We start from the raw sequence: 22,557 nt of genomic DNA, 5'->3' as shown, positions 1-22,557 counted from the left end.
CCTCATCCACGCCTCCAAAATGACGAATCCTGTTATTCATTCGTGTTAAGGTCAGGGTGGTTTATTCATCTTGGAGGCTTCGAGTTGTGAAGGTTATGCATCACTTTCACTAACTTCAATAATAGTCCCTTACGCGTTTTTTTTTTTTTTTTATTTACGTAGCTGAGTGGATGAAAAGTCTATACCACGGCGCTAAATTCTTTCCATAGCATTCCTTCGTGATTAACGTGCTATTCTAGTGTTAATTTATTGCAAAAAGTCAGCAATGAAGATGGAAAGATGGCAATTTCAGACCGAGTTAAAATGAAAAGACTATACGAACGATTCTTGAAAAACTTACGCCACCATGGGATGTAAATCAGGAGTGCAATACAAAGATGTCTGTATTTTTATTTGAGTATTAGGCTATCGACGGATTCGTACTGAGGCAGTGAACATTCAGACTTTGAAGAGCCCATAAAATAGTGTGACGCTAGCCAAAGTACATCCTTTGAGAGAGAGAGAGAGAGAGAGAGAGAGAGAGAGAGAGAGAGAGAGAGAGAGAGAGAGAGAGAGAGAGAGAGAGAGAGAGAGAGAGAGAGAGAGAGAGAGAGAGAGAGAGAGAGAGAGAGAGAGGCAAAACTACCAGACCTCATACATTCATTTACAAGCCTAATGTCGCATGAATCTCTATGAATTTTGTTCATTTACTGCCTAATATGTAGTGCAATATATAGATCCTGTAAAAGATTTTGCGACAAGTCAGTTAGGATATGTTTAAATGTTGTAAATTATTATCGCTATATTGTAAGCTTAACGGGCCAGATTTTCGTCCTATTGTAGGTTATTTCACGTAGCTCAGTGGCAGAGAAAGACAATGCCACGGCTCTACATCCTTTCCGTAGGACTTCTTAGTAACTAGCATCATATTCTCGTGTTAAACTACTGTTAAAACGTAGCACTGAAGATGGAGATATGACAATTTTAAGCCGTTAGAGTTAAAAGACTGTACATGGGTATTCAAGTTCCTGTTCATTTTCTCGCATATTACACACATTTCTGGCCTTATTTTGTCACATTTTGCACCTTCTGAGCTAGGGTAAGTTAGATTTGGTTGATTAAGTAGGATAGTTTTGTGCAAATCTTAATAATTGCCGTAATACTGGTGATTGAAAGAGCTCGGCGAGGACTACTTTCTTGGTGTAAGGAGGCCGCACCTGATGCTTCTGGCGGACGTCTTCAGGTAAGCCTACTAACATACGGGATTCAATTACAGGTATTTTTTCTTGTTTCCTGCGTATATTATTGGTCGTTTTTCGTCATACTGCGCAGTGTCTAAGTTAGGGTCTGTTGGTTTTAGTTGGTTTAGCCTGATATTTTGGTGTAAATGTGACTAATTGTTGCGATATCCTTGATTGCAGGTGCGCGGCGGAGGACTACTTTTTCGGTGTAAATAGGCAGCTCAAGCCCCGTGACACTATCGGCGGAAGTGTTACCTAATGTCACTCTGCGTCGCGGGTGTGTGATAACAGCTCGTATTTATTTTTTTACTTTGAAACATTTGCATACGAGTCCGGCAACCTTTTAATGTTCCTGTGCCGAGTTGGTGTTGCAAGGATAACCATGATGTGGAAAACGCAAGTGCGGAGTCGACCTTCAGGTAGATACTTGTGGCAAAGGTAAGCTTCCGTGTGTGTGTGTGTTTGTGTTGCTCCGCGTCGTAACGGTCATTGTGTTAACTTCAAATTTTATGCATAGTCGTCATAGTAACCCAACCAAATCAATCAACCCGACGTAAAATAAACCAGACAAAAACATCCAAGCAAGGACTAGCATCAGCGTACACAGGTTGCGGGAAGGATGTGGGTAAATAGGCTACGTAACCACATTTGAAACACCGAGAAATGACTGACCAATCACTTTAACATAGTAAAGTTTGTCGTGGATTATTTTTCAGAGCATTAAATACTAAAGGTCATGGAAGCTACGAAATCGCAATGGTAATAGCCGACGGTGCGTTAGGTTATGTGGAATTTTAAAAGAAACGTTCATAGTAGTGTCTTCAGCTTTGTCTTAGTACAATTAAAAGGAAAAGATTGATCGTAGGCTTTGGCAATAGCAAGTGCAACAGATTACGCGCTGGATTAATAGGCTAGTGCACGTGTAGGCCCTGGCAATGTAGCACAGGTGTGTCACTTTCTTATTTGTGTTTGTCAGCTGCTGAATAAGAAACGTAGTAATTGCTGGTATTGCACGAATATTGCATTGCACGATATTCTTGACGTCGGCCGTAATTAATATATACGCCTACACCTCACACTAACAGCAACAGTGTAGGTTTAGGTTGTGTGACACCATTTTTATTGTTAATTATCCGTGGATCTGTAATATAGCAAAATAATGACTGATAGTAAGAAAATTATGTACAAGCGGCAATATTCCCAACACTGACCTGAAGATTTTTTTTGTAAACAGAATAAAAAATTGAACATAAGTGGAAAAAAAAAATAGCAATTGATTGTACAGTACGATTTTAACAAGTGTGGATAATACCGATCTGGCTTAGAATTTATTTATACAGCAGTATCTCACATTTGCAGCAGCTGTTGACTGCATGTGTGTGTGTGTCGCGGCCCTCCCCCCTTTTTTTTTTTTTTAGGCTGAGGAGCTGAGTAAAACATAACCCTAATTATTCGATTTTCAAAAGCAACTACTAACTACTGCCACACATCGCTTGCAGTAATAAGCTACGTATACACAGCAGTTTTTTTTTTTCTTAGTTCGGTAGGCTAAGTAAAAAAATAATTTACGGTAATGTATATGAATTTCACACGTAATTAGCGATACTCGTATAACCGTAGACAATAATATCGTATGTATCCCTGACGTAAAGGCACTTAGTCCCTTTTTTATTTATTTTTTTTACATTCGTGAGGAATCGTGAAAAGCATAATAAAGCTAATAATAAGTGGTATAACTTTCACTACTGGTAACCTTACTGACCCTGACGCACAGTAATTGGTAAATAATGAATAAAAATAAATAAGAATAATATATGTAAACTATATTAATCAGTATTATATTTTAGACTAATAGGCCAGCTGACTCTTAGTTTTATTAACCATAAATGCCTCCTGCACTTTACACTGGCGGCATCATTAGGCTATAGAGTCGTTTCAGCCATTTTATTTATTCATTTAAACTACAAGGCTAAGCAGTCGAAGTAAAATAAATATCTAATTACTGGTGATATAATTCACATGGCAGAGTACTTGACCATGACGTACAGCAGACCATCACCTCATTGCTTACTGGAAAATACTGCTTATCTGATTTTTTTTTTTTCATAACAATATGTCCGGTACCTGAATAATCGAAGTAAAATTATGGTAATCAGTGGTCTGACTTGTGGTAGCCTGGCCGACCCTGACCTCCAGTAAGTCATAAATAAATAAAGATGTCTGAATATACCTTATTAGAGTAAAAACTGTGTCGTATTTTTGGTGGCATAAAAAAGTTTTAACCAATGGCAAGGTACGGAACCCTGACCTGGGCCACAGTAAAGCATAAATACCAGCCTTTCCTTGCACTTGACGCATCAGTGTGTATTAATCAAATCAGCCTATAATAATTAGTTGTGTAAGTGACTAATGGTATTTTTATGACACTGGCATCCAGAGCATGATAATCGAAGAAGATATGAAATATTAACGTTTGTTATCCCATCACCTGACAGCCACGTACCCACCCCAGACCTACAGTAAGCCACAAATTCCGGCCGTACCTCACACTTGCCGTCGCACCGGGCCTGAATAACTTTGCGGGAAATTATTCACATCCGCAAGGCTAATATACTAATTACTTTTCTCTTTTCGAGCGGCGTGCGTGACATAATTATTAACCTGCAGTGGGGCGGGTGGCAATTAACCTGGCCAGCCGGTAATAAGGCCGGCTATATTTACCCACGGCCTGCCACCGTAACAAGCGGTTGGTGGGATGCGAGGAGCGAAGGGGTGGTGGGTGGAGGCTGAGGTGAGGCTGCAAATGAAACAGATGGGTTGGGGTGAGGGGTGGATATGAAACGGGGTTATGGGGAGTGTGGGTGAGGTAGGGTGGAAATGACTGAGGTGAGATGAGATGTAGGGTCTTGAGGCTACAGATGAAACTTTGTATGGAGTTGAAATATAGGGTTGAAATAAAACTGGGGTGAGGTGGGGTGTCGGTAGGGGTGAGGTTTGTGTTGAAGCTGCAGAGAAACGGGGAAGGGTAGTAGTTACAAGCTGCAGTATGGCGTTGAGACAGGAAAGGACTACTAAGACTCTGCATGGAGCTGAGGTAGAGGTTAAAAATGAAACGGGCCTAAGGTATGGTTGGGAATGAAACGAGAGGGTGAGAAAGTAGAAATTAAACGGAGAATGTGTATGACTGAATGTGAAATGTTGGGCTAAAGTGGGGAATTGATTATATGGAGTGCTGAGGTGGAGGGCTCGAAATGAGACGTGGGTGAGGTGAAGTTAGAAATGAAAGTGATGGCGGGGATGAGAACAGTGTCTGAAATTAAACGGAGGGTGAAGTGGATTGGAAGTGAAAGCAAAGGGTCTGGGAACGGAAACAGAAGGAGAGTGACAGTGGGAGGAGTGTTGGAAGTTAGACGAAGAGTGGTGGTCAGAGGAAGAATAGGGAAGCGAATCACAGAAGGAGTGACAATGAAGAAGAGATGAATAATTAATTAGTTACAGAAACAAAGGAGTAGGTCAGTGTCAAGAAAGACCCCTCCCCCCAAAAAAAAGAAAAAAATACAGCTTTAAATATCAGTAGGAATATAAGGTTTGATCAGTACAGGGGAAGTTACCGCATAGGGACTGATGTTGCCCTAATTGCAAAAGAATAAAAAAATAAGTCGATAGTGAATGAGAGTGAAAATTGCCATAATACTTTGAAAAAAAAAAAAACAATTAATAGCTAAGAAACTGAATGAAAATCACTGACATTAAATTCCCAACGAAAGAAGAGACAGAAAATACTGAAACATATTTAGTAAACGGGTAAATAATTGATGAAACACTTTAGTTAGGAATGAAACTGAAAGAAAGGAAGACAAAGCAACAGTACCCCCAGCATAAATAAACCATACCATACTACTGGCACTCAGTGAACAATACGAAGTGAATTGGTAAAAATTAATTGTTTGCAAGGAGGGAAAATAATAAATGGCTGCCCTAATAGAATACTGTATTGTAAAAGAAACGAAAAAGGTGAATAGGCAGCAGCATATGGCAAAGCGTACCTAAAAATGACATAAATTAGAAAAAAAACGCACGGGAGCGGTAACTATAATTTTGAGGGGGTCTTCGTGGTAGAAAATTATAGGTTAGTCTAGTAGAAAGGTGGAGAAAATGTCAGTCAGCTATCATATCGCCCCACTTATGGCTATCTATTTATCTATCAATATTTTATCTATGAGTCTCTTGGTCTATTTTGAGGTATTTGTTTGTTTTGATGCTATTTTATTTTTCTATCTTCTCTCTCTCTCTCTCTCTCTCTCTCTCTCTCTCTCTCTTACTCTCTCTCTCATATGACCGGTGCCCGACTTTAAATCCTCGAAATATATGTAAATTTCTCATTATAGTTTCCACAGTATTATAATTACACACACACACACACACACACACACACACACACACACACACACACACACACACACACACACACACACACACACACACACACACACACACACACACACACACCTGGCTTTTTTCCCCCCGTTGTTGTAAAAAAGTTGACTCACTGCGAGGCAGGTGAATTAGTTAATGTGGGGGTGGGGGTGGCTATCCCCCCTCCCCCCTCCCCCGTGGTTATGCTCAGCTGGGAGGAAAAAGGAAAGTTGAGCCGTGCGTGTTCCCCCACCCCCTCTCTCTCTCTCTCTCTCTCTCTCTCTCTCTCATGTTCAAATGGAATGAAGGAAAAGCTAAGCCGTGCGTGTTGGCTCTGTTTGCCCTCAACATCGTGAGAAAGAGAGAGAGAGAGAGAGAGAGAGAGAGAGAGAGAGAGAGAGAGAGAGAGTAAAGGGGAGGAGCATCGGAAGTGGAGATAGAACGACTAATCTTGTGCAGGACTAGGGTGTCTGTTCCGTTAATCCGGTGAACGAAAATCCCATATCGTTAATCCGGCGCAGTTTATTAGTCTCCTCACCAGACTGGATAGGGGAGCGGAGGGGACATGGGAGAAGAGGAGGAGGAGGAGGAGGAGGAGGAGGAGGAGGAGGAAGATTGTTGAGTGTTGGATGAGGAAGTGGAAGATGAGGAGGAGGATTGTAGAGCGTAGATAGAGAAAGTGGGAGAAATGGAGGACTGTGGTGAATGAGGAGAGAGAGAGAGAGAGAGGGAGAGAGAGAGAGAGAGAGAGAGAGAGAGAGAGAGAGAGAGAGAGAGAGAGAGAGAGAGAGAGAGAGAGAGAGAGAGAGAGAGAGAGAGAGAGAGAGAAGCGGCATCAACCCACTTCCTTCCAAATAATCCACCTGGAACATAAATTCAAGTGAACCAAGAAGTTCTGTAAATCTCCACCCCCGAGTCGCTACATCCTTGTTCGCGGCTGCTGGTGGGGATTTGGGGGGATTTAACGATAATGGGGTGAGAGATCGGGGCGGAGAGAGGGGAGATTAACCGGAGGAGATTAGCGAGACCAAGAGGTGAAGGATTTATGAACGGGGTAAGGCCTGAGAAAGCGCTGAGGAAAGAAGTGTGTGTTAATGAAGTTTTAAGTTGTTGTGCAGGTCTGTAGCGAGTTCTGGTTTTAACTGCGAATTTACAGTTACTGGTGTCACCCATCAGATGAAGTGATGCAGTAGCTTGGGGGCAGTGATGATGATGATGATGATGGTGATAATGATGATGCTTGTTGTCATACACAGTGGTGCATTAGGAGCGCGGCAAATGATGATGATGATGATCCCTGATGTTATACTGTGGTGCATTAGGAGAGCGGCAGATGCTGCTGCTGCTGATGATGATGCTAAGTGTACACCTTAACCAAATCCACGAATTGTGAAATGAAGCTCCGAACCTCGTCATACACGGCGCCGACTGAATGTGGAACCAGACTCCGTACACATTTCCCTTCCTTCTTGTATCCATTTTCCTTCTTCCCCGTATCCCTAACATCCTGCCTCTCCCTCTGCAAGTGCTTGTCACGGTAATTGTCTGATAATCACGGTCATTAGGCCCGTAATCGTGTCAGGGGGATATTGGAAGGGAGGGTCACACCTTCCTATTGATTCGCGGCCTCTCGTGCTTCACATTGTTTTTCCTGGAGTTAGGCTACTTATTTGTTTATGTTCTCGGTGGCGCATTTAACTTTATGAAATATTTTGTTCCATTAGATTAGGGTAAATTACTGTACTGCGTGTCATCGTTGCTACAGTAATATATTAGTCGACTTTCATTATCGTTAGTTTATGAGCCTGAGTTTGTTGTGTGCGTTTGTGTGTATGTGATGAAGTTAACCTGTTAATTTGCTTTGGTGTTTTTGGTGATATTGTGAACTTTAATCATTTATTTATGGTTGTATTTTCCTACTAGCACCTGGATACAGAAATATATCAACTGACTAATTACCTGTGGCGTATGTGCCTGATTTTTACGTCTGATGCATATTATAGGCTGTAGATTTTATTGTGTTGAATGGTAGGTTTATCTCGGCCCAAGCACTTGTTAGTAATTAAATTATTTTAGTAATGCAGTGAAGACTGGAGTAATTAGAGCATTACGTAACTGTTTTACTGAGTATTGCATCAAGCCAGAAAGAAATAATACACGCCTTCATTATCCGCGTAGAATTGATTAATAATAAACTTGAAACGCCTCTGTCATTTCACTTAACGCATAGTCTAAACACCGGGCCACTTTTGTGAAGTTTTAATGACATGTAGACAAATTATTGGTAGGTTCTGAAATGTTTTTGTTCCCCAACATTGCTACTTCATGCAGGGGAACTGCATGCTGAGTGACAGTTCTGTCTGGAGTTGTTACTAACTATAAAGTGAAATGTGCGTGAGAATTTATAAACAAAATAGCAGAGAGAACAGATTTTTTTTTCTCTTTATACGTACAAACATACCAGTATATCTGCCTGTATCTGTAACCAACATGAAAACTGCTGGTGTATCGACGTGGCAAATTTTTATACGTAAACCGTGCTACATATACTTTGCTGATTAAAAACCGGGTAATTCATTGGCTGGTGGCTGATTAGCCCAGACCAGTTATCAGCACTGTGTTACATTTAATACACGCCTGATGATATCCATTTTTGTTATCATTAGAAGCAACAATAATCAGAAATGGTGACTATTGCGGCGACATTTTGTGCTCGGTAAATGTATATACCGGAACACATAGGACACATAATCAAGCTGCGGGGCGTACGGTAATTCATTATCACTTCATGTTTAAGTTAGGTATTTTTTGCCGACTGTTATACTGTTTGCAGTTTATATGTGAGTAGTAATTATGCGGGAACTCTATTAAAAAAATACATAGTTTTGTGTGTGCTGAGATAATAGCGGTTGGCAAAACTGCAACACTTTTTCTTTACGATTTATTCCGTACAGTAGGCCTACACCTCAAAATCCTCTTGTATGTTATGGGTGCAAACTACGCCAGCATTAAAGCACACATGGTAGACAAGAGGAAATGAAACACAGGGTTCAGTCCGAGGTTCAGACTCAGATACTGCAGCAGCCCAGCCCTGTGCTTCTGTTCATCTTGTCGATCACATGTCACGAGCATGTGTGTTGCTTACCTTTACTGCCCTGAGATGTTTCTTTGTTTGTAATGTTTTCGTTGGTTTAGTATTTATATGTTTTTTGTTACATTCCAGCTTGCTGCTTTCATTATATTTTGTCATACCCCGCTACTGATCATAGAAGTTGACCCGGCAGACAGTTTGAATTAAAGTATATTTGTTATTTGGTCGTGGCATTGTCAATTTGAGTATATTTTTGAGTTGGCGCTGGCCTCGTCATTACTAGCTCACTGGTTCGGTTATAGCCATATTGTCGTAGCCCCGTCGGCCACTCTGGAGTTGCCGTGATGCATGGACGTGTTACCTGTGGATGCTGACTCACATGTATTACTGGGCCGTATTCTGGGTGGCTTAGGTTTCGTATCTCCTGTTCCTTAGCGATTTGTTTTGCATTTTACACTTTAACATTCGCTTTTGTTATTTGTATTGTAATGTTGACAATTTACATAGTTAACGTACAAGAGGATATTGGATTGTAATGTGCAGATCATCGTAATGGAAAATGTCTTACGATATCCCTAGACTCACTTGGAAACCGATCTATTATGATATTTTCTGTGTCTGAGGACTGGTTTAAGTTAACGTGAACAGTGTCTTTAAAAGCAGAATGTCATTGAGTTTGTATTAAGGTTGATGTTCTGTTGCAGCACCACAAGAGGAAGCGTGCTGGGGAAGAACTGACATCGCCTTGCTGGGAACTACATTTAAACTAAGGTAAGTGAATGATAAACCTTGCAGTAAACTGAGAACAATTTAAGTAGGTTTTTGTCGGTAAATATCCCCGGTCTGGCCATTGGTTCCTTCTTCCTTGCATAAAAAAAACAAAAAAAACAGGCAGACCCATCAACCGCAGGCAGGTATCCACCCCTGCATGACCGTATATTAATGAATGATGACGGAAAAGTGTGAAAGTAAAATTGGAGTAAAATAGAGCTTATCAGAATAGTCTATCCTATCCGAAACTTAATAAAAGAAAACGGAAAGGTAGAAAAAGGCGTTAAATGAAATCTTGTAATTATGAGTGTGACCAAGAGTGTACAGTATTACCAAAGTTACTACCATTAATATTTTTAGTAACTATAGAAACCTGAAGAAAACTGCCAGTACGGTGTCAATCGGTAATAATGACTGTGAATAAGAGGCTAATTCACAGTACCGTAACCATATTTTTTTGGGGGGGTCAGGTATAGGTAAGATAACGTAGTCTAAAATGTTATGGCTTGCCTGAGTTCCGCACAAAGGGCATACTCCCATCAGTCCAAGACCATAACACTTCTTTATTACTGCCTCCCATCGCAGTGGAGGGAGTACAAACTATCCTGAATCACTTAAGTTCAAGACGCGTTTTTTGTTACTGAATATAGACGATTTCTGCAGCTTATGAGTAAAGTAGTGAAACATCGCCATCAGTAGCGCGTGCAGCCGAGGAACCGTTTGTTTAAGTGCACTGAATATCGATCTTTTGAAGTGTATTTGGTAGGTTGTATCATCTTTAATATTAAGCTGACTTCGAAAGCGTGAGTGTGCTAATTTAACGATGAATTTTTATGACAGTATTATGAATTATTGTACTGTAGGAATGAGGGTAAATGAAGGAATGTGTGTAGCATCCGAACCGTAATGTTTGGCGTGCGTTGCTGCTGGATTTCAGTGGTTGTTGGGTGGTGTCAGGTTAGCCTAGCGAGGAAGGACTGTTGTGTAGCCTCGTACATACACTACTGCTTAATGTTTAGTTCCGTTACCCCCAGCAACACATTCTGCCCACCCATGGCACACTGGAGGTATTTTGTCTCCATTCACGCGTCTCTCCCATGTTCTTTTTCATTTTTCTTCTTCACCGTCAAGCTTCTCTTTTCCTGATTTTTCCTCCCACACCACTCTGTTCCCTCCCATGTTACCCCTTTCCTTCACTCTTGTTCTTAATCTTCCCTCATCTCTCGCACCCCTTTTCGTAATTTTTCTCCTTTCCTCTTGCTTCTGCTCCCCTGGCTCCCCTTCTCTTCCCTTCATCGCGTCACTCCTCTTACTTTCCTCCACTCCCATCACTAGACGATGTTATTTAACACGTCAATGAGGATCAGTTAAAGACAAGGTTGCATCTAATCTTACTAACACGAAAATTCTCCTTCTAGATTATTAAAATTCTTGAGACTGCAAAGAATATCGCATTAGAAGATTAAACCACTTGATTACGATTGTTTCCTTATTTTTTACGTTTGATATCCACAGACGATTTTATTCAGCTGGGGAGACAGTAAATTGGAGAGGTTTGTTGCCTTCAGAAGCTAAATTCCTTCGATAAATGAAGTCTTTTTTATGCAGAAGTAAGTAGTGTGGTAGTGGTAAGAATCAACAGAGAGAGAGAGAGAGAGAGAGAGAGAGAGAGAGAGAGAGAGAGAGAGAGAGAGAGAGAGAGATGGAAATACTCGTGCAAGAGGACTCCCACTTTCAACCTCTCGAGCAATATTCTCTTTCGTGTTTTTTTTTGTTCTCTTTTCTTCGCGCTGAGAATATATTTAGCATTAATTTGCAAGAACGCGGTGGATGATTGTGAGATAAGGAGGAGGGTGGGGTGGAGCAGGGCGAGGGGAAGGTCGTGAGCCGGAAAAATAGATGGTACCTTATATTTTTAGTGAAGGAAATGACAGTATAATCTCTTTAACTTGGACTAAAATTCCCATACCTCCATCTTGAATGCTGAGCTGTAACTTTTAACGTTAGAATATGATGCTAGTCACGAAGAGGTGCTATGGATAGGATGTAGAGCTGTAGCACTGACTGCCTGCCACTGAGCCACGTGAAATAGGCTGCAAAAGGACTCAAATTGGGGCCAGGTCAAGAGGAAGGAACTATATTGAGATGCAAAGGTAAATTAGGTTGCGATGCTATAGTAATATATATATTTTTTAATTCATTATTATTCATCCTCACCGCGTTGACACGTTGATATCTTTTTAATTCAGTTTTTGGTACTGTCAAACAATAAATATCATCAATAGGGGGAAAGTTGTCGTCCTAAAAGGGTTAATGAAGACACCAGTAATATTTTTTTTTTTTACACTCACTCATTTTTTAATACATTTTCACTACTTTTTTTTTTTGTTTTACACATTTTCACTACAGGAGGTGTCTCCTTAGTTTAATCGTCTGTTCGATCAAAAAAAAAAAAAAAAAACTAGAAACGCCGTCATCGTAGTGTAAGGGTTAAAGGAAATTTTGGGATACCGGTGTAAGGGAGGAAGTTTTAGCAGTTCCGACTGGTGATGAGCAGGGGTGATGGCGGCTGTAATATTCAGGGTTGTGATGGTAAAAGAAAATTAAGTCTGACGGTAAATTAATGAGCCAGTATCATTTATTCCCCATGTTTCAGAAGTCAGGAGTAAGATGTTGAGGTCAGGGTGTTTTGCCTCATGAAATCACGTGATGGTGGTAAAGCATGTCGGCCAGGTGCGTGTCCCGGCTGGCCTTGAGGGGTTGTCCTGACTGACGATTTTTAACCATTTTTTCCTGTCGGTCCTGGAATGTTCGAATTATTTGAATGAAAACACTGAAAATGGAACCCCTGGTAGGATAAAGGAGGTTCTGATGGAGCATATTAACAACGCTGGAAATTTTTGACAAGGAATCTAAGATGCGTGTATTGTGCCCGTCAGCTGGGTGGGCCAGCTATCTAAGCTTTGTCTCCTTCAATCAGTTAGCCTTTCATGCATTTGTATTTTGTTATTATCAGGCGCTTTTATTTAAGGATAGACTCTTTTTCGAACTGAAGTGGTAGTTATAGACATCAACAGCCTCTTTTATACGAGAGACTTTAAACTTAAAAATCACCTGGAGGAGTAAACTTAAAAACAACAGCGAAAAACAAAAACATTAGATGCCTGGATTTTTGATACATAACATGGCACAGAGGCAGCTAAATAAGATGGTCCAGTATTCCCACGACCAAATTATGATGTCAGAATATGAAACGAGAAAATAAGTGGCAGTTTTGATGGCTGGATGTGGAGGAGGATTCACGCAACCCACATTTCATAGGGAACCAGCGGCGGCCTCAGAAGCAGTTATTTATTTCTCGACACTAACTTGCCTTTATTCATGTTGTATATAGTTTTTTTTTTTTTTATTAAGGTGTTTGTGGTGTTTTCTGGCTGTTGGTTTATGATTTTCAAGTTTGTTTTGGATTACTTAACGGTAAAGTGTTGGTTGAAATGGACTAACAGGGGAGTAGCAGTTGGAAAGAAATTGTGTGTGTGTGTGTGTGTGTGTGTGTGTGTGTGTGAGAGAGAGAGAGAGAGAGAGAGAGAGAGAAGAAATTGTGTGTGTGTGTGTGTGTGTGTGTGTGTGTGTGAGAGAGAGAGAGAGAGAGAGAGAGAGAGAGAGAGAGAGAGAGAGAGAGAGAGAGAGAGAGAGAGAAGGAAGGAAGTATACCAACCTAAGGCTAATTATGTATGGCAGAATAACCATAGCAAGTGTAATTTAGGGTAGGCAGTGAAGGTGGGGTCATGGGCGTCAACAGCATAATTCATTGACCTAATAATTCCGGTGTACGTATCATGCCATCCATCACACCACCTACTGGTATTAATAACAGACCAGCTGCCTCTATACCGGGGCTGTTTGGGCGTGCTGGATTGTCTCTCGTGTTTACTTCCTCTTTGCTTCTTGGTTTTTGGCTTGAGTAGTCTAAATTATGGCCAAACTTTAGTCAACTTTGCGGTATAAAAGAAAGATACTGGCATAGAGAAGGGTGAGAGTTAACGGAGAGGGAGGTAAGGAATGAATACGGATATTATGATCAAATACTTAATATAAACTCGCGTGGGTTAATCACCTGAATTCCTGGAAAGTTTCTCGCTCTTTTCGTGGCTCAGTGAAGGCCATTAGCAGTAAATCCAGGAATGAGGAAATAATAGCCTCCATCACCTAGTATATATAATTTATGAATACCGATATAATTATAAACATCGGTATTGACGCGTGCCGTATATACTGTATGTGGGCTGTTGTGTAAGCTGTACTGTGCCCTAAGCTAGATATATCACTCCAACCTTTTTTCTCGTATGAAAAAAGAAAAAGACGTTGTACAAATTGGTATGTATAGGCCTTGTGAGTAGACAGTGGAACCGCAATTGTATGTTATGGGGACTGGTTTAGGGACTGTGGTTGGGATGAGGCGGTAGTGTGGATGGCAGGCACAAAAGGATGGCGCAGTGAAAGAAATTAGTGTGTGTGTGTGTGTGCAAGTGTATTATAGCCTGCTGGGTCCATTTAGTCTAAAATTTCATCTTTCCGTCTTGGATGCTAAGCTGTAATATGAGATTAACTACAGACTACGGTGCTAATCACGAAAAACTACTACTGAAAGGGTGTAGAACCGAAGCATTATGTAACTCTGCCAATGAAAGACGTAAACTTATTCTACGAAGTGGACGAAGTAAAGAACGAGTTTACATTCACCAGTCTTGCGTATACATTATTTCGTACACACCTACACACACATACACGAATATGCTCAAACATCCAGTAAGAAAATAAAACTACAGTAGGAAATAACTATATCACGTGGAAAGCATTAGACGGCCTTCACGCACGGTACGGTCCCCTGACACGAAGGTTAAGTATTCAGTTATTCAGTCCAGCAAATATATACTATGCTTCTAGGACCGTATACACACAAAAAGGTACACACACACACACACACACACACACACACACACACACACACACACACACACACACGGTGGCCTTGGTGGGCTGCGGTATCTACATTATTATCATTTTTTGTTACCACTAAGAATCTCTCCTCCACCCCACCCCACCACCACCACCACCCATCCCCCCACACACCACCCAGCCATCCCCCCATCCCCCACCGCCTCCCTGTGCCCGTCTCCCACCCTCACTGCCCCATTCCACCCATTTCTCCCAACCCCACCCCATCCCCCACCCACTCCCCCACCCTCTAAGTCTCCCTCGGTCCAGTGGCTTATTACATCAATCCTTTTTCCTTATGTTTCCCTTTCTTGTGTAGACCCGGCGCTGGGAGTGGGCCATTTGCTTCTAGGCTTAAGCGTGGGTCGGGTGGAGAGAGAGAGAGAGAGAGAGAGAGAGAGAGAGAGAGAGAGAGAGAGTACTATGTGGTATGTGGTATTTGATGAACGTTCCGCCAGACCCCAAAAGCCGCAATCCATCATTCAGTATTCATAACCAGTCGTTTTGAGGGCCGCGTAACACATCACCATGGCGCCAACCCACAAAAACTAGTGCCGTGTGGAGTGCTACAGCCATGTTATGTAGCCTGAACCTAAGAGAGTCAGATAAAATAGTCATATATTTAGGCAAATTTTTAGATATGTGGCATATCTTGGAGCAACCTGGTTAGTCAGTCACACACTAAGGATTTCCACACACGGTGCTTTACTCTAGCGGTGATGGCAGTCCGAATACACAGCCACTCGTTTCGAAAGCCGCTTAACTCACTACCGTGGCGCCAAACGAGAAAAACTAGTCCCGAGTAGGCCAATGGAAGCTGTAGCCGCCTTCCGTAAACCTAAGCAGATAAGACTAATATTACTGTATCTCTTTTTAGTACATGAAGGAAACTTTGGCTACTAGATTTAGCTGCGCGGGATAATGAAAGATAAAATGTAGCCTACTCTTGTGGAACCGACGTAATCATATTGCTCATCAAAAGTAGTTACTAAGGTGTAAAGTAGGGAAGTGTAGCACGCAAAATGAACACTAAGGATTCTCTCTCTCTCTCACACACACACACACACACACACACACACACACACACACACACACACACACACACACACACACACACACACACACCGCTTTTTATCATCCATTCCAGCGGCGTTGTGAGGCCAAACAGCGACGTCATAAAACCCAAGCCACGCCACTCTGTATATTTGCCCTCGCCTTGCGTCCCCCCCTCCGCGCGGCGCCCTTTATCTCTCCTCCCTTGGCTCCTTCATGTCCTTCGGTTTCTTCATTTCTCTCCCTTCATTTCCCGCCCCACGAACCCTTCATTTCTCACTTCCCCATGACCCTTCTGTATCCCCCTCCCCCCTTAATCCCTTCATCCCACTTCCTACGATCACTTCATTTCTCTCCCGCTTGAACCCCCTGCTCCCCCCACCCCCTCCTAGGCTCTTTCATGTTTCCCCCTTCCTCGGCCTCTCCATCTCTCCCCCTTCCTCCCCTCCATCCCTCCGCCTCGGTCTCTGTCTCTCCCCCCTGGATCCCTTCATCTCTCCACGACCCCCCCTTCCCATTTCCCCTTGCACCCACTACCTGCCACTAAAACCCCAGTGTGGCCCTTAGTACTCCCCTTTACCCCATAAGAACTTTCCCTGTCACTCTCAAAATCCTGTCTCTCAATCGCTCCTTCACCGCAGCCTCTCTTGGATCTCCCGTGGCCTGTACTATCCTTCTTACCCCTTCCGAATCCACCTTGACATTGAGACTTCCTTGTTCATACTGAGGCATTCTTTTCAGACTTAAAATCCTCCCCCCTGCCTTTTCAGAATCCTTCCTACACTATCAGACCCTTCATTGTTTCTCTTTTATCCTGTCTTGTCGCCTTTCTTGCTCCACCTCTCTTCTTCCTGGGTACTTAAAGGCTAGGAATTCTGTTTTCAAGGCTCAGCACTCCACCCACGCGTCACAAAAACATCCTCGCTCACAATTGGTCTGTAATATAGCTCTCAAGATTCTCATTTAGGACTGATATGATGGCAATGGTGTGTGTTGGGCGGGAGAATGCTGGGTTAATCGCGACCTAGTGCCTTTAGAGATAGGAGAGGAAAATGTTTAAACAAAATTCAGACTCGATTTATTCACTGCAACAGCTGGGATTTTAACTCGGGATCCGGGAGTTCGGCAGACCAGCACTTCCTCCTCCACCCCCACCTCCCAGCGAGGCCAAGATTTCCATTTCTCCTTAAATTCTGCTTTTGTAACAAGAGATCAACACGAGAGCATCATACTAGTCACGAAGAAATGTTGTGGAGAAGATATAGAGTGGTAGCATTGTTTTCTTCTGCCACTGAGCTACGTGAAATAAGCTGCCATAGGAGGAAACTCTGGGCCAAGAAAGTGGAAAGATCGCACAGGGTCCCCGTAACTCGAGCTTAAATGGGCTCATGGCGTGAGTCCCTGCGCTGGCCACTGTGGGGAGTACACTGGCTGGGATGAAGATAAGGATAAATCAGAGTAAAGCTAGATTCGCTCTCCCTCTCTCTCTCAACTCACCATAAAAATAACCCCCCTCGCACAGGCCATGATGAAGTGATACGCTAGGCTGGTGTAGTAGATTTATCAGTAGTTGGCAAATCGTAAAGCGGTTTGAACGAGATTGGGAAAGGGGAGTAAGTGGATGGAGTGGAGCTGGAGGGTGGAGGAGGGTGTCAGGGGGTGGGTGGGGTGTGGTGGAGGGTGTGTGGGTGGGTGGCATATGAAAGATGAGTGGTTGGAGGGAGAGTGGTGAAGGTTAAGACTGGGTGTGGTGTGGGGGAGGATGTGAGTGGATGGACTTTGGTGTGAGTGGGGGTAATGTGGTATAGGTGGGTGTGGGTACAGGGTGAGTGGGTGGTATAGTGGTGGATGAAGTATATGAGAGGGTGAGAGGGTTTGAAAGTGGAGGATGTGAGAGGGTGAGAGTGTAGTATGGATGTAGGTGGATGAGAGGGTGTAGTGTGGGTGTAAGTGGATAAGAGGATGTGAGTGTGGATGTAGGTAGGTGAGGGTGTAGTGTGGATGTAGGTGAAAGTGGGTGTATGGGGTGTAGGAAATGGGTGGGAGGGCTGGGCAGTGTGGCACAGTTGTCTGCTTAACTCTGGTTTACGACCTGCCTCTGTGGCGTAAACCCGCTCATGACTCTCTCTCTCTCTCTCTCTCTCTCAGCGGCTGCCTATTTGCCTTTCAATTACGATTTTGCGGACGCGTGGTGCTTCATTATTAACTCCCGAGGGATTTTGCGACTTGAACGAAGCCAAAGCACACCACACCACACCACACCACACCACACCACACCAAACCACACCACACCACACAAACTCCCACTCCCACATCACACCACACCACACAAACTCCCACTCCCACATCACACCACACCAGACATTAATCAAAGGGCCCTGAAGCTCCCGCATCAAATACACTTATCCTTGTCACATATTAAACCTTCATATAAACGTTTTTCCACTGACCCCTCGCAGCTCGGTTAAACTCTAGGTAAGGGCGTCGACATATATAAGAATTTCAGTACGGTACCCCACTAAATTTAATCCACATGTTCCTGTGAGCGGTGATGTATGCAGTGTTACTAACTTTTCGCGGGTGAGATACGTATACCAGGGTCTGCATTGTGGGCAGTTAAGGAGGCTCCCTAGCACCTTTTCCGTAGAGATTTATTATGGGATTATGCAGAGTATGGCGATATTAGAATGATTTATGTAACACGAAGGATGGTAAGGTGTAATAAGAAAAGTAAATCGAGTAGGAAAAGGCGTTAGGTACACTGGAGGCTAATTAATCCACTTAGGAACATCCGGAACCTATATTCACGGATCCGGGTCCGGGATTACTCAATAAGTTATGAACGGATTTTGATGAAATTTTGTGGATGCGTGGGCCATGGGCCAAGCAAGAAATGATTGAATTTTGAGGGGGATCCTCATCTGGATCCGGAGTATCCCGCACAATATCTCCAAAAGTTCTCAATAAATTTCAATGAAATTTTATGGACAGATGGGCCATGGACCAAGAAAGAAGTGAACAAATTTTGGGGCGGATCCGGACCCGGATCCTTTCTCATGGCATTGACATTGGCGGAGATATGCGCTCTCTGAGTGCATTATACTTTTTCATGTTTTTCACCCCATTTTAATGCATGACACGGAAAGAAAAATTATATCTGCTGAAACTTCATTCCGATGATGTATATCCATCTTATTCATGCTGCCTTCAAACGATTTCATTCAATGTAAGGGAGAGTTTTCGAACTGGGGTGTTACGGGTAGATGCAGGCTTCATTAAATCGTTCCGGTCAAGATAACTTTCCTAAGTTGAATAAAATTGTCTGGAGGAAACTAATAATAATAATAATAATAATAATAATAATAATAATAAATGTTTTCTGGTTGAAGGGGTTAAAAACAAAATAAAAAGTGCCGTACACGTCAGGGCTGTTTCATTCACGCCTGGTGCATCGGTGGTGACAGGGATATTTTTGTTATATGTCCGTGGAAAAGTCTGTTTTAACGAAATTCACTCCATCAGACTCTTCCTTGCACCAGCGTAGGTTCGAACTCCAGTCATTTCAGACAAGAGACGACCACTCGTCTAACCACTCGGCCACTGCCTTGTCCCGTACTGCCATAACACTGGTGCCCCCTCAACTGGTAACACTTCAGTACGATTGCGTTTTTCTGTAGTTTATTCTTGCTGGTGCCAGACGATTTTTTCCAGCTTAGAAGAGTCTGCAGTGAAGGGTTTAATGAAGGCCAAGTCGTACCCCTAAAGTTGCAAGTGAATCCTAAGCTGAACAAAATCGTCCGGAGATAACAAGAACAAAAGATTAAAGAAAACATTCTGTTGCTGCAAATTTAATACAACACTACGATATCTCTCATGCCTTTGTTATTTAGTCATGTGTTTGATGTCAACAGCTATACTCAATTACTCTTTTTATCTCGTCTAGTAGCAGTGTGATTGACAATGAAAGTAGCTAACACAGCCATTCACTCAGCCTGTGACACGCAACCTTCGTTTTACGATCCAGGTCCCTATTTCAGTTCTAGGTACAAATAAACTGGCCCTCTAGTAAATCGTAGCAGAGGCTGTTTATATTCTAAACTTTATGCGCTCTCCATTGCTTCTGTTTTTTGCTTCCCAGTCTTCAGCTGTCAACTCTGCCATTGTTGGCTGCTAGAGGAACACCCACGGTTTTCCGAGAAAAAGAGCTGCTGGAATGGAATTTGTGTAGCACTTGAACATAAAAGCCGTTACACAATAGCACTTGTTAAATGGATCCATCTTTGAGCTGTGCTTTGCGATTGGTTCTAGGAAATGGTAGTATTGTATTGATGGTAGTTAGTGCACGGCCAGAATAGGATGATTGTGTGTGTATGTGTGTGTGTGTGTGTGTGTGTGTGTGTGTGTGTGCCGGGAGGCCCTGGTACTCACCCGGGCAGCGAGGGATGTCTGCGGCTTCTCCAGCAGGTCCCACAGGAACTTCTGGTACGGCGCGCACCACCCCTCCCCGAAGTCCTCTTCTTCCCGCTGCCGCAGCGACTCTGCCTCCTTGCGCATCTCCTCGTGCACGTGCTCCTTGCGCTGGTGGTACTTGTGTTGGCAGCAGGACTCAAGGTAGAGCTCGTCGATACCCCAGTACTCCAGGTCGTCAGAGAAGGCCAGCACGCACATCTCCTCCACCAGATGCAGCTTCCCCGTGCGGTAGAAGTTGAGGATGGAGGAGAAGGATCGCGGGTGCCGGTCAAAGAAGTATTCGTTGTCGATGAGGGAGTAGTCGTCGCAGATCTCCATGATAGCCTCGTGCGTGTTGCACTCCCGCAGGCGGCCCAGGCGGGTGTGCGGCAGCCGCTCCAGCGTCCGCCACAGGACCTCGTGCCGCACGCCGCCCACGTTGAGCTGCACGCGGCGGTTGAGCGCCTTGGAGCGCATGATCATGAAGGGCTCGGGGGGGAGCGAGGTCATGGAGCGGCTGTGGAGGCGCGTCAGCCCCGCCGACCCCCGCCCCACACCCTCCTCCTTGTCGTCTTCCAGCGTGTCCATCATCTCCTCCTTGTCGGGGGGCACGTCGCCCCACCGCACGCCCAGGGTGCCGCCCCCGCCGCCCCCAGTACTGGCCTCATGCGCCCCCCCGCCCGTTCCGTCCCCGGTCATGGCCGCGCGCCGCCCTCACCGCCGCCCACCAGCCTGCTCCGCCGCCCACCGCCCACCATCACGCTGCAACACAAATAAAAACATTGGTTAGCTACGTCTGATGTCATTGTAAGTCTTTATATGTCAGTCTTAGATAACTCTCTCTCACTGCTATATTGACACTACTTCTCTCTACCTGTACTGTGTCCTCTTTAACATGGCCTATAACTGTTATCTCTCCATCGTCAGTGATGAGCTGGGAAAAAGAGATTAATACTGCAATATAATGCCTTAATTGGTCTGCTTTAAACTCTCCAAAAATTGCCATCTCTATCTTGAATGACGATTAGTAACAAGAGATTATCACTGGAATATGATGCCAGTCACGAAGAAGATCTGGGGAAAGGATGCAGAATCATTGCATTATCTTATTCTACCCATAAACAAAGGGAAATGTTATGTAGAAGGACGAGAATCCCTGCCAAGTTAAGATGAATAAACTATAGGTCTATTATCACCACCTGGGTCGCCATTAAATGACATTGAAATCTCACCTATGGCTATGGCTACGATAATCCTTGCCTTCACCTCATAGAATTAGATATCATAGTCACAGAATTAGATATCATAGTCAGTCAGGGATAAGAGCTCGCCTACTGTTCCAATGCAACTTCTTCACACCGGGTATGTTTGTCAGTTTCCTCTCAAATGCATCAAAGGGAATGATTTGTTATCAGACATACCCAACCTCTCCCAGTGTAGGCATATACGACAGCAGAGGAAAGTGAGAAGTAGATGGAGTGAAATATTGGAGCTTTTGTCAGTGTGCACAACTTACCAGCAAATTGCACGAAGTGACGTAGGAACCACCAGTTATTGATTTGTTAAATACGCAACCAACATTATAATTCCTTCCTCTCCTGTGTACTCTGTAACGTGCAATTAGTAAACGATAATCTCCCGTTGTTTCTCCACACCTATTATCATACCATGCTAAGACGTTATCAATTGCACACACGCACACACACACACACACACACACACACACACACACACACACACACACACCACTCGTCGTACACTGAGTCTGTCTTCCGTAATTTTTCTGACGCCTTGTTACTTTGAATGTAAACATGTTGCTTCTGTGTTGCTCTTTACAAAACCCTGAGATAAAAACAGTGTGTTCATCATGATATATTTAACTATACTCATTTTATTCTAAGCCTAAAATTGCTATCTATCTTGCATGCTGTGTTGGAACAATAGATTAACACTAGAATATAATACTAGTCACGAAGAAGTTAAAGAGCGAAGCGGATAACGATATTTTACATCATTTACATCATGGGACCTTTATACAGGTTTCTCTGAAAATGGACATCACTATAAATTATTACGTTGTGTAAATATGAATGCCGGACGCTTGTTGTAACCCCACACCCTGATACATACTCGTACAAGACTGACACGCGAACGTTGGATTGTCATAGATTTTTCGTGTCATAATCAGAGGCCTCATTCTGTCCTAACCTCTTGGGGAAACACAATAACTTTCAAACAGTAATGCTGAGGCTGTTTAGATGTCACGGATCAGATGAGGCGATAAGCAAGCCTTCTCTCGTATTACACGGAAGTACTATTTGGTTTCAGACGTTTCCATATGAAAAAGTTTTCGTACTTTTCAGCATAAAGTATTGAGAGGTTGTAGACTTTCCCGTATGGAATATTTATAGGTTTCAGACTGTTCCGTATGAGGTATTTAGAGGTTTCAGACTTTCGCGTACGTTACTTAATACAGTCGTCTTGTTAGCACTTTCGCCTTCTATAGACACAATAATTTTGCATGGGATATCACAAGATAGTGTTACCGAGGGAACTTCT

The 22,557-nt window shown here is 43.2% G+C and overlaps 1 protein-coding gene across 3 annotated transcripts in view; it reads right to left on the bottom strand.

Moving 5' to 3' along the window:
- Shab (potassium voltage-gated channel shaker cognate b) overlaps positions 1–20,697 on the bottom strand; it is a 126,820-nt gene extending 106,123 nt beyond the window's left edge. For 2 of the 3 annotated variants that reach the window (XM_080271282.1, XM_080271281.1), the window contains exon 1: positions 19,978–20,697. In XM_080271282.1, the coding sequence (XP_080127408.1) occupies positions 19,978–20,697 (720 nt within the window). The remainder of the gene's footprint in view (positions 1–19,977) is intronic. The other variant, XM_080271280.1, reaches the window with a different exon arrangement.
- Between the last annotated feature and the right edge of the window lie 1,860 nt (positions 20,698–22,557).

The sequence above is a fragment of the Coenobita brevimanus genome, chromosome 45, assembly GCF_032717465.1.
Source record: "Coenobita brevimanus isolate Jiangsu-jjx chromosome 45, ASM3271746v2, whole genome shotgun sequence".
NCBI lineage: Eukaryota > Metazoa > Arthropoda > Malacostraca > Decapoda > Coenobitidae > Coenobita > Coenobita brevimanus.
This window is presented reverse-complemented; position numbering and strand designations above follow the sequence as displayed.